This window comes from Cynoglossus semilaevis, chromosome 9 (genome assembly GCF_000523025.1).
Source record: "Cynoglossus semilaevis isolate Cse_v1.0 chromosome 9, Cse_v1.0, whole genome shotgun sequence".
NCBI classification, from domain to species: Eukaryota; Metazoa; Chordata; class Actinopteri; order Pleuronectiformes; family Cynoglossidae; genus Cynoglossus; species Cynoglossus semilaevis.
In genome coordinates this window covers 6,454,811-6,467,727 of record NC_024315.1, presented here as the reverse complement: position 1 = coordinate 6,467,727, position 12,917 = coordinate 6,454,811, and the positions used below count along the sequence as shown (strand labels likewise).

Here is a 12,917-nt window from a genome sequence, read left to right as displayed (position 1 = left end):
TAACGGCCAGTTCAACGCTCCCACGGGTGTGGCAGTTGATGTCAACGGTAACATCATAGTAGCAGACTGGGGCAACAGCAGGATACAGGTCAGTACACACAGATGGAGTGTTGGGGAGGAGGGAGGGGTGTTGCTTTGAATTGCTTTGAAATACTGCTATTGTAATCAGGCATCAAACTTTTGTAGCATAGACTCAAACACAAAAACATTTATACCTGTTGCAGAAAAACTCATCTTTAGTAGATTGTTATTATTTGAAGGACTATGATAAAACTACTGCCAGCTTGTTTTCTACTGATTTTATTGTATAATGTGTATTTTTGCATAAATATTTACTGTGATGGTCAATCTTTTCGTCAGGTGTTCGATGGCAGCGGCTCGTTCCTGTCCTACATCAACACATCCGCTGACCCTCTGTACGGCCCACAGGGACTGGCCCTCACTTCTGACGGACACGTTGTTGTCGCTGACTCTGGCAACCACTGCTTCAAAGTGTACCGCTACCTGCAGTAGCAGCAGACCGTGGCAGGATGTAGCAGAAGACTGTGTACAGTGTACATAAACACACATTAGTATGAAGAGACTCTCTGATCCTGCACTCACACTTGTTCTCTCGGAATTTTCTTTGTTCACGTGCCATTTAAATTGTTAATTTTTTTTTTCAGGGGCATTTTGAGGAAGCAAAACACTTTTTTTATTTGAATTATTATTGTGAATAAAGCCAAAGGGTCTGTGGATCTACAGCTGCTGTCACAAGTTACCTTCACCTACATCCACCTGATTTCACTGATTTTAGTTTCATTGAAAATGTTAAGCACTTTTATTTGTTGTTACTGGGGTCGGGGGTTAAACTGGAAAATAAATACAGTAGGTTGCACTTGTACTGGTTGAGCACTCTGTTAAATGAGACAGCCCTTTAATTTGAAAATTAAATTTGATAGCTAGAAAATGTAGCTCCCTGTTAAATACTTTTTCACATGACACCTGCACAGTCAATAAGGAAATAATAATTACTTCCACATAAAAAGTATTTTGAAGCATGATAATATTAGACATTTCTGTGCATGTTGATGTCATCGATTTACAATAAACACCTAAAAACAAAACTGTAGACACATGTTAAAATATGACACTTCAAATTCAAAGACACTTTGTAAGAAAGCAGTAGTTCATGTTAAAATATGACACTTCAAATTCATTAGACTCAAGACACTTTGTAAGAAAGCAGTGGTTTTTTTTTTCAAATTCTGCAAAACTGTGTGAAAACTTGAAATCTTAATGTGAACTCTTTATAATGTTTGTATAATTGGAATTACAAGGCAGGTTGTGAAGAATTCTGGAATAGATCTTGGTGTGTGTATGTGTGCGTGTTTGTGTACGTTTGGCACTTGTTCTGATTAATAAGAACACCTACCAAGAGCAAGTGAAGAAATTATTGACAGGTGTTTGGACAGACTGCAGTGATTGTCTTCAAATCCTAGGAAAACCTGTGGCATTTGGTAACAGCCATGTAGTAGCCAAAGAGCTGAAATCATGCCCTGTCTTATTTAAAAGTACATTTTGTTACATTTTTTTTCTTCCATCCAGTCACTGATTTCTATAGCCAAACAGAAATGGATACTTTTATATTTCCACAGTGACCCTGACAATGCAGTGGGGGTTCAATTCCAGATCATGGATCAGACACGGATCGTTAAAGTGTGACCATCTCCAGTTCACTGCTTTGCTCTACTTCGCCCTTACAGAACCCTGTGAAAGTGCTCCGAAATTATGTAAGAATTCACTGTGCTTCTATGTGTGAATAAAAATTGTTTGTCTATATGCACACAGATTTAGATATCCTCAATGGTCCCATTCATTTTGTACACATTTTTGTTAATTTTTTTTTTTCAATCGTATTGTTTTAGGTGTAATGTTTAATGGAATAAAAGTGTCCATAGAAATGAGCACAGTGTTAGTGGTTGTTTGTAAACATGAGGTGAAAGGATTCAGTTGATGCATATTTTGATGCGAATGTAGCTAATAACTAATATTTACATTAATATTCCCACGTATAGTATAGATAGATAGTAGTATAGATATAGTATATTTACATTAATATTCCCACGTATAGTAGTATAGTACATAATGGATATAATGGTATATCACTACATTTTCTGTAGCAGAGTGGCGCAGCGGAAGCGTGCTGGGCCCATAACCCAGAGGTCGATGGATCGAAACCATCCTCTGCTAGAGAGTCCGAACTGTCGATCTTTTCTAAACTAAAATATGGGAAGTGTTTCAACTGTTTTCACGGTGCGATCTCAATAAAGTTCAGTTAAGGCAATTGTTTTTCATATTGTATATTACAACAGGGGGCGCTGTTAACCTCCAAACCGTTATGATACATTTTGAGGCAGTCGGAAATGGGTTGTGATAATGTAGTTACGACTATGAGACTAGAAAGCTTGCATTTAGTCTTTTATTTTAATCTGTAAAAAATTATATAATCCATAATCAAAGCTGTTTATTAATAAAGAGGGGAGGTGAGTTAATTTTATTAGTTAAATACTATTACATTTCACGAAAATTGGCTTAAAAGGAAGAATTTGAAGTTTACCAGGTGCCATAAAGGCAACATATGCCGTCATATCCTCTCGCGGGAAAATTCAGTCGAGAGTTTTGTTTTTCTGGAAGAATTAAGGCGAAGGACTTTAATCCCACTGACAACATTCGTTTCTGTGAATTTTAGTTGTTCCGCTAGCTTCACCAAATGGTAGGTTTAGGACTGGTATTCACTGGTTTACTGACAAACACACACACACTGTGTGTGTGTTGTTCAAAAAAAAAGTCTGTGTGTGTGTGTGTTGTCACTGTCGCAACAAGGAAATGATCGCCTACAGCAATTCTATGCACTTTACGGCTAAGATTAAGACCGCTTTTCCAACACGAGTTTATACAACTTTACGTTTCTTTTCAAAGCTGTATTACTGGAGAATTGCATTTATTGTGTTTAAGACAGAAACGGCAATGAAACGAATAGAAAGGGTGATAGCTGAAACCGTGGGGGATGAACTATCTTCTTTAATTTAAACACATTTGTTTAATGAGTAAAATTCGTAAAATATAATGCAGTTTTCCAAAGAAAGCTGTTGTAAATGTCAAAATAGCAAGATGATTTTTTTTCTCCTTCGGCTGCTGTAGTGTTGGTAAAAAAAATTCATACTACAACAACAGTGCAATGCCGATCACCTCGAATCAAAAATTAAACTACACTAGTAAAATGTTGATTGTATTAAAAATTGATAGTACGACATGCACTGCAATAACAGTTACATTCACCTATGTGGGCGTGGTCTTAAAACACTGACATTTAAACATAACCATCATTTAACTTAAGTACTGAAGCAAAAATATCGCCTTCCTTCCACTTGTAACATTTAATATACATATATATATATAAAATTTAAACTTTAAAATCGTTTTCTATAATAGTCTTCTATACAGTGTAACATTTTAAGTCACCATTTAACCCCTCTACACTTTGCTTTGCAAAAGGTTAAGATTTTAGCTCTCTGTAAAAATGTGATTCAAAATTCTTATATCTTTAAGTATAATGACGTATTAACTTATTGTTTTAGTCGAAGAAAAAAGGATTGAGTTTGGAGGAGAAGAGAACTCGCATGATGGAGATATTCTTTGAAACGGTGAGTTTTCCACTGGAACATCATGCAACATTTTAATCAGATTGCCTCAGACAATCGCCATGATTAGTGTTGTTTAACACATTTATCAAATGCAGAGTTGTGAGGTATGGGAATAAAATTCACCAAGTGATATTCCATAGTACATAGTACTAATAATGCCTTGCTAATGCCTTTATTTTATACCTTCAGTCTTTGGTTTTACTGTGGCAGCTTTTAGCTCAGTGGTTTGAGGTTCTATCACATGTATTCAAATCATTTTTTTTTACACATGATTAAAAATGTTTCTTTTGTCCCTTTCCAGAAAGATGTGTTTCAGCTCAAAGACATTGAAAAGATCGCCCCCAAGACGAAGGGCATAAGTGAGTACAGACAACAATTGTTTTCAGGAAATGTGTTCTTTGCCTAATGAAATCCTATAGACAGATAGAAATACTTTATAGACCCCAGGCTGGAAAATTACAGGGGAAATCATACTTCCTTTGCCTGAATAAAAAAAAGTGTTTTGCCAAAGGAAAATGTAATGTCCCATAACGTTACATTTGCATATGTGTATTGATCTATTAATAAGACATTTAGCAAGTGTGTTATCAGTTGTAAAAGGTTTGACTTATGTTATGATATGTTATTATAGTAAGTTAAAGCATGTGTGGCTAAAAGTAAATGTTTGTTTTTCTCTCAGTTGTTTCAGAATTATTGCATTTAAATACAAATATTTGTATATGCAAATGTACCTTTGTGGTTATATATGTTAGTAGAATGTGAATTATTGCAAGGTATGAAAGGTACATTATAACTGTGGGCTGACTGAGCTAGGCAAATAAATACACCACAGCAACCAGCAACTGAGTGTCATTAACTTTCTTTAGTTTATTTAGTCAGTAAAAGTAGAACTCTCTACTTAGTGTCAGCCGTGTACGTAGTAAAAGTTAAAACACATTCTCTCAATGTTGACCTGGAGGAGAACATTTTACGATATAGAGTCCACGGTGCTCAACCACGTAGAAGCAGTGTTTATGTAAAAAAAAAACATTGATTGAATGAAACTGGATCTTGTTGCTATGATTAAAAACACATGTTTCTAACTCCTGTACTTGAGAATTACTAAATGATGGGGGAAGGGCTCAAAAGAGAAGTGCATTGTGGGCATCTTTGCTAGTAAAAAAAAAAAGAAGAAGGAATATACTGCATTTGAAAGGGAAAATGACTGATCTCAGCTAAAATCAGCATCAATGCTGAGCAGAAAAGTGGACTGAAAGTGAAAAAGAACAAAACGTCCCAGCGTGCGCTGAGTGCAGCCACCGTTGTCTTACTCTTTGTTTTGTTTTACTTGTTCAACATCCTCTCTGAACATGTTACACTTCTGCTTGTTAGTGCAGCACACAGGCCTTTTTCAGTTTCACAGTGGACTGTCTAGGTCAACATGTGGGAGTATCATGTATCACCGTACACACTGTTCAAGATGTAATTCGTTTCTGTTACATCCTCTCATGCTTTGCCCTTGATGAATAGAAATGGAGCAAATATGCAGCAGATGTGGTGACTTGAGTTGTTTTTTTTTTAGGTTGTTTTTTTTAACATTTGCCTGCTAAACTCTAGCACAGAAACAAATAAATCATACTAGTTTAATCTTTCTTTTTAAAATATTTTATTTGTTTTATCTCCGTATTTGTTTTTATTTATTTTAATAATTTCCTGCCAGATGAAGTTGGTACTGGCTTTTTCTCTTCAATTTGCAAGTAATTTTGTTGTAAAAAAAAAAACAAAACCTGGCTTACACAAATTACAGTACCTCTGCTGGGATGATGATGATGATGATGAAGATGCAAAATCAAGCATACTGTACTGTACCATATTAGGCTAATGCACGTGTGTCTATTCTTTTGTCTGCTGCCTGAAGCTCCAATGAGTGTAAAGGAGGTGCTACAGAGCCTGGTGGATGACAACATGGTGGACTGTGAGAAAGTGGGCACCTCCAACTACTACTGGGCCTTTCCTAGCAAAGCCTTAAACGCTCGCAAGCACAAACTGCAGGAGCTGCAGACACAGGTGAAGTTGGGAAAAATGGTCAATTCTGTAACATCACATCAGAGCGTTAGTCCCATCTGTCAAAGCATGTTGCTTCTAGACTCTACACCAACTATTGAGGAAGCTGAGGCACTTTCTCTGCTTCTGCTGGTCTGTAGTGAGACTTGCCTTTAGTTTCACTTCCTGTTCGTCTGTTCTGCTGGTCCAGTACTATTTTGGCTGCACGCTTAAAATCTGCAGTTCAAATTCTACAGTGCGACATTTTCTCTTTTGTCACATTTTATTTGTCTTCTTTAGGGAAATCTTTTGGTTTAATCAAGTTGGCAAAAGTGTAAACGATTCCCTCTTGTGGACATATGGGGAATATTTTTCATACCTACCAGTAGTTTTTTTTTTTAGTTATTTAGTTATTTCTGAAATATTTAGTTATTTCAGAATATAAGTCACAGAACCGGTCTAATTACTGAAAACAGTGAAATTTATTGTCTGGAAAGCACTTCAATAAAAGTATTGTTTGGAGTTGGCTTTGAGTGAACTGTTAAATGTTTGACACAAAATATTTCTTGTATTTTTGCCAGTCAGAAATGTCAAATGGGGGGTTGGGAAGGAGTCCAGTATAAAGCAATGTATCCCATAAAAGCATTACAGAGATGTAAGATTATTATCATTATTTTAATGTCATATAAAATTAAAGTACAATTACAGCTAGGCAATATAAACTTCACAAAGAAAAAGAAATCCTTAAAACCAAGTCAATAACATCTAAGGGTAATTATGATTAAATAAAAATAAATAGTCTGCCACAATTCTTGTGTAATAATTTATTTAACTTGTATTTCAAAGAGCAGATGTCTGATTGTGTCAGTATTTCATTGCACAATCAGTGACTCAGAGTGAAGAGAGAGAGAAAAAACAGGAACCAAATTTGAATAAGCTGCCGATCACATCCGGAGGAAGATCACATATATATTTTTTTATGCAAACATTAGTCTCGTAAACCTGCTTTTTCAGGCAGAGGAGTCAAAAACGTTTCAGATTTGCAGCCCTTGATGAACAATCTTTGGGTTTGACATAATGTGAGATGACCTACTTCACTGCTCTCTTCATGGCAGATTGTGTGAGGGTGGCAGCTTCAGAGAGAATGCTGGCAACAATAAATGTAGGACACAAGTCAAATGTTTGGAACCTACGATTGCACCTGCTTATATCACATGCATAACAATATACCGTTTAACTGTTCTGACAACTGACAGAGTTATGTTGGGAGTAATCCATTTTCAATTCACTTTACATGGTTGGTTTTACATTACAGCTGAGATGAAATATTTAGATCTGTAAAACGTGTGGACGTTTCTTCTATCACGACTAATTTACAACAATGAAGTGCGACTGTAGAAAACGCTCTCATGTCACGATCTGTTCTCCTGACCATTAAATGTCTGAAATGACCTTTGACATTCTGATGACAGGGTCGTTTGATCCCCTGTGAAATACCAATGTACAACCAGCTTTCTGTAGCACACACTGTACCAATGACTTAAAAAAAAAAAGTAGTTTGTTAATGAAAACACTTGAATATGAACTACTTATCATTTTATCCAAGTGTTTTATTTAATTCTTCTTTTTTTGCTATATGTTATATAGTATATATTCCAAATTATAAGAATGTAGGTTTTAGTTCTCTGATATTTGTTTTGGTATTTTAGGTTTGCAAATAAAAATGGTTCCTTCCTGTCCTGCAGGTAGTGCTATAAATACATTTTAAAGTGTGATTCATGATTTGAATGTGGTGGCACTACTGTTATGCTATTTTAAAAACGATCTTGTCACTTAAACACATCACAGTATTTCCCAAATTGTAAAGTAAAGCAAACGGATGCGAATGTTTCTGCATTTGTGCCTTTAATTATTTTTTTCAGTCCTTTTTTTTTTTTTCTTCAAAAGATTTCTGATGCAAAGCAGCGGAAAGCTAATCTACAAAAGGCGGTGGAAAAGGCCACAATTGGACGCCAAGACACAGTAAGATGCTTCATGTTGCAAACCTATGTTTTTCTTTAAACACACACTGGGGACATTTTGATAAATGTTGCAAAATAAAAATAAGACACACTGTGTCTGTGTCTGTGTCTGCAGGCAGAGAGGAGCTCCTTGTTGAAGGAGCTGGAGGCTCTGAAAGTGGAGCGAACTCAACTGAAGGCCGAGTTGGAGAAGTACAGGGAATGTGATCCAGAAGTTATTGAGGAGATGAGTGAGTACAGACCTGTATTTTCTCAACCACTGACATTCAGAGTGACATTGATATTACCTTTGGAATGTGTTTGTGTAGAAATTCTGGACACTGGACACAATGTTGACTTCAGTTCAGAGATTAAAAATACATTTTATAAACTCTTAGAGTTCTACTGTGATTGTAGCTTATGTTATCTTTTTAAATTCTACATTTTGTTTTCTAAAATGTTTTTCAAAATGCTATATTCTGATGAGAAACAAGGAGAAAAGATACAATTTTCAAACATTTTTTCATCAAAATCAAATGACCAAATATTTGGATTTTGCTGAAAAATTCCACAAAAAAATGTTTTCTAAATTTTTTTTCTATATTTTGGAGAGAAACATACAAAAAGATAATTTTTTTTTTTTTATCAAATTGGTGATATTAATAATGAAAAACTATTTTAGTGGCATTTTGTAATGATTCCATTTTTTAATATACAATTCATGATATACCTGAATTAATTTATACGTACATTGGATACACGCACACACACTGTATACACACGAACATGCAGCAGCTTGCCTAGAGATTTCTACATATTAACTTCACCACACTCATGCACTTTTGTCACCCATGCCCATTTCCCTGCCCTTATGCTGATTGTATCACAGCGGCTCTGTGCAACTTCACAGTGTGACGATATGTTATGTCTTCACCTAGAGGGGTTTAGAGTGAACTTGCGCAACGAACTCGCTCAGACCTGTTCGTACTCATGTCCCTGCAGTCACGGTGATCATTGTTTCAAAGATATCTGCTTTGAGCAAACTTTTTTGTCAAGACACAGCTATTCCAGTTTGACAGAGCTCTGGATTTTCAACATTTGGTCACATGATGTGACCATATTTGTCATTGACAATTGAATAAAATCTAAAAAAATATGCATGTACATCTAGAAGGCTTAAAAGTCGTTTTGTGGCATCCAGTGAGTTGAAGAAGCTCTGCATTTGAGAAACAAAAAAAATCCCTTTTTTGTCTGGAATGATTTGATCTGCACCTGCAGAACACTGGTTTGAATGATTTGATCTGCACCTGCAGAACAATCAACACTGGTCCGATAATATTTAGGTTCATATTTTAGACAGAGAATGCAGATATATTTCTAGTGAGAGAGGAGTGGCTAGGCCTGCTGTGTCTTAATCTTTCCACTGAAATTAGTCAAAAATGCACAGTTCCTGTGTCAAGATATTTAACATCAGGATTGTTAAATATGTTGATTTTTTTTTAAGAGTTACTAGTTGTTTCTCGTCTTTGCAGGAAGCATAAAAACACCTGTCGTAATGCAGTGTAATATCAAGTAACAAACGTGTTGCTTGGCTCTCTCAGCCAAACTAACAACTGCTGTTGTTATGAAACAATGGTGTTTTTTTTTGTTTTTTTAGAAATGATTACTCCTCACAAATGAAAAATCCTGGGTTTCACTGCTTATGAGGCAATACTAAAAGACACGAAGAAGAGGAAGTAAAATGTCTTAGAAAAAAATTGTTGTTTACAAGAGAAATTCCAGTATTTGCAGCCATTTAAAGGTGAAGGAGCTGCAATGATGTTGACATAAATCAAAATTATTTTAATGGAGAGTAATGATAAACCAAAAAGTAATTAAGCCCTGCCCCACCCTTTAGCAAAATGCATTTACCAACGATTAAGTGGCGAGAGGATGATTTGATTGAACTACATTTGTTCCATTATTATGTCTGACAATTGGTACCACACCCTCAGGTAACAGTAAACAGCTCTGGAAACTCGTGCTGTCAAAACCAAAACCAGGGCAGGGCAAAACATGCTCGTGAGAAATATGGTTGTCCTGATACCAATTTTTTTTTTATTTACACACTGATCTGAGTCACAGTATTTTCATTTGGGTACTCTCTGTGTGTACCATTACAATACTTTGTTAGGTTTTCAATAAATATGCAAATTATTTCAAGCCTAAAGAATTTCTGCATTAGAAAATAGATCCATGAAAATAAATACATTTGAAGATTATACATAATTAACCACGTCAGCTGAAGTGATCCAGCTTTTTCACTACTACTTTTTTTCATAAAAAAAAACTGCCTACTGCTGTCCATTAAACAAAGTGTCCCTCAAAATCTGTAGCTCTATTTCCATGTTCCAATAAACAAATTAACACACAGTGTTGGTTCAATAACTCTCAACAAAAACTGACTTGTTGATTAGCGTATTCAGTAGTTTGGTGCATTTCCTTTTTCTTTTCCTGGGGATAAGATAAACTGAGTAACTTTAAATTCAACATTCACACTTCAAGCATCGATAGGTGAACTAACTCTGAGATTACTACTGCTACTACACTACACCAACTGCACGGAGACATATAATTACTACTTAAAACTACTTTAGTCTTAGCTCTTATTGGCTTTGTACCTTTTGATTTTTTATTTTTATTTTTGTAGCGAGCACCTGTTTCGTTAAGCTACCTTAATTGGTACACAAACAGAATTACTAAAGGTTTTGTACGGTGACAACAATACCAGGTATTTGTGGCAGACGTAGACCATTTTAACTGGAGTAGCTGTTAAACTGGTCTAAATACTTCTGTTTAAAGAAACCTTGGTAACTAATGTTGAATTTTGTTACGTACTAATGTCACTGAAATCGTCTGGGTGTTATTAAGAAGACAATTTGACATGGGCTACCACAAACTGGACAACTCTGATATGGCAACTCTTGGTGTAAAACCTCTGCATCTGCCCCAAACGTTTTAGATTTTATAGAAGGTTTCCAGTCACTCTTTGTCTGTGTTGTTTGTTTGTTGTAATGTTTTTGATCACTCAAATGTTTATTTGGCAGGAAACTCAAATGTTGTGGCTAAAGAAGCTGTTTCCAGGTGGACAGGTAAGTGAATATTTTCTCTCCTTACGTCCATCATCGTTTATTCGGTTGGGAGGTAGAGCTCAAACAAATGAACTTTAATCTGTCGCTGTCTTGTTTAGGTTAATAATTGTGATTATAATGTAACATGGACTTGTTTTTATTATTGGTTTGATTCAACAGGTGGAATAGTTTTGTCATGAGCTTGTGATATGATGAGTGTTGATGTACATTTTCATTGTAGTAACTGACACACACACAGTGTAAATCCCAAATACAGTACTTAGAAAGCAGTCATAAGAACCAGAACTATCATGACTTTCAAAAAAAACCTAAGATTATCCAATTTCCTCCTGACAGAATTGTCCAACTGTCCAGTCATTAGCTGCTGTGCACGGTAGTCACTGAGGCTTATTTGCATGATTACTCTTTAAAGCATTGAAATTCAAGCTGTGAGTGCACTTTGTGTTCAGCATGTGACCTCCCTGTAGTCAGCACACAGACACTCTGTGTATTAGTTGACCTGAGTAGTATCCCTGGAGACAGCTGACCTTTGAGATCATGGTAACCAGTTTGGATGTTTGGACTCTTCAGGTCAACAGAGTGACATTACTGGTTTTCTTGCCATAGGAATAAACTCTTTTTTTTTTAAGAAAGTGTGAGTCATTGTTGGGTACCTCCCTGCACTGCATGAACCTTTCTTGGCACCAAGAATACGCAGACATCCGACACAAAATTACATTTCTAGCTGTTGCACTATGTTACAACAGTTAGCATCCGGGTTCACTCTTTTTCCAGGATATTTCAATTTGACTTATTGTATTTTTATGACTAGATTGACTGACACTGTTGCTGCGTTGAAGCCACGTAAGCAAAGACAATTGTCGTATTTAGCAGGTCACGACAAACCCTCTGCTAGAAAGTAACCATCCATGTGTTAAATGGCCTGTGGCTTCAACTGAATTTCCTGTCTGCAGCTGTAACCTGCTGCTGAGACACACCCACACTCATACAAGCCTTAACACAAAACATCACTGAATCATCTGAATTTCTTTTTGATTTCTTTGTCTTTTTTTATATCAAGTAATATGACCTTTCATGAATAATTTAATTTTAATTTACCATGTACACAGTGATCTGTATCAAATATATAAAGTACATTATTAATGCTCTTGGGGAGGGGCTTGAATAATATATGAATACAGATGTTTTTAAATGCATCCAAAAATCTAACATTTCAGTCATTCATATTTATTACAGCTGCTTGTTAAATGTGACAGTTCACGGTCATTTATTGTTATTTCAATTATTTCTGTTGACAGATAATGTATTTGCCCTCAAGTCGTGGACAAAAAAGAAGTTTGCTTTTGATGACAGCCGCATAGATAAAGCGTTTGGGATCCCGGAAGAGTTTGACTACATGGACTGAATGTCATACCGTCTTTGTTTGTCGAAGCAGTAAGAAAGAAAGAAAGAAAGAAGAGTTTCCTTTTGGAGCTTTGTTGCTTGGTTCCTCTAGTTCTACATTTGTTTTTTAATGCATTTAAAATAAATAAATAAATGCACTGTGATGCAACAGTCATAGATGGGCTTTGAAGAAGAATGCATATCTATAAGACAACAGATGGACTTATTGAATGCATATCTATAAGACAACAGATGGAATAAGTCCAGCGCTGATGTGCAACCAAAGAAGAGAGTGAACACACCATTAGTGGCTGTGCAGAGGTCAGAGGTCTCTGTGTTAAACACAACTTAAGAGGCCAGACTTTTTGGACACCTGTTTGCATGGAAACTGAGATCTCGGAGTTGATGATTGAAAGGAATCCACACTGAACCAACATGCTGGACCAGTTATGCAATTTGCATTATACACAGGATACGTACATTAAAATGATGCTAACAAGATTGATTCAGGCAAAACATCTTCCACTAGTCTTGACTGGTGGAATTGACACTCCTTCAGTAGTGTAACCTGAGTGTGTGTTCATGTGCGTACCTGCCCAACTTGTCCTGGCCATGAGTCATGAGATAGGGATGCTGAATGTTGAGGTTTGTGAGCAGGCTTTGCATAGTTTAACCATAATACTTTTAAGAACAAT

The 12,917-nt window shown here is 36.0% G+C and overlaps 2 protein-coding genes across 2 annotated transcripts in view; both read left to right on the top strand.

The window, feature by feature from the left end:
• The window catches only part of trim2a (tripartite motif containing 2a), a 15,194-nt gene extending 14,195 nt beyond the window's left edge, over positions 1–999 (top strand). Inside the window, 2 exon segments of the mRNA XM_025058566.1 lie at positions 1–88; positions 361–999. The exon segment at positions 1–88 is cut by the window's left edge and continues 35 nt beyond it. Coding sequence (XP_024914334.1) covers positions 1–88; positions 361–513 — 241 coding nt within the window. The 3' untranslated portion in view covers positions 514–999.
• Positions 1,000–2,636: 1,637 nt separating this feature from the next.
• Positions 2,637–12,446, top strand: mnd1 (meiotic nuclear divisions 1 homolog (S. cerevisiae)). Its single transcript, XM_008316795.1, has 8 exons — positions 2,637–2,755; positions 3,621–3,686; positions 3,988–4,045; positions 5,584–5,732; positions 7,656–7,730; positions 7,845–7,959; positions 10,795–10,839; positions 12,138–12,446. Exons 1-8 carry the CDS (start codon positions 2,753–2,755, stop codon positions 12,242–12,244), a joined length of 618 nt encoding a protein of 205 aa, XP_008315017.1. The 5' UTR covers positions 2,637–2,752; the 3' UTR covers positions 12,245–12,446.
• The last annotated feature ends 471 nt before the right edge of the window (positions 12,447–12,917 follow it).

Excerpts from the sequence above, each read along its gene's own strand:
- mnd1 (XM_008316795.1), top strand. Across the intron at positions 7,960-10,794 it reads AGAAGTTATTGAGGAGATGA|GAAACTCAAATGTTGTGGCT; the intron begins GTGAGTACAGAC and ends TTTATTTGGCAG. Across the intron at positions 10,840-12,137 it reads AGCTGTTTCCAGGTGGACAG|ATAATGTATTTGCCCTCAAG; the intron begins GTAAGTGAATAT and ends TTCTGTTGACAG.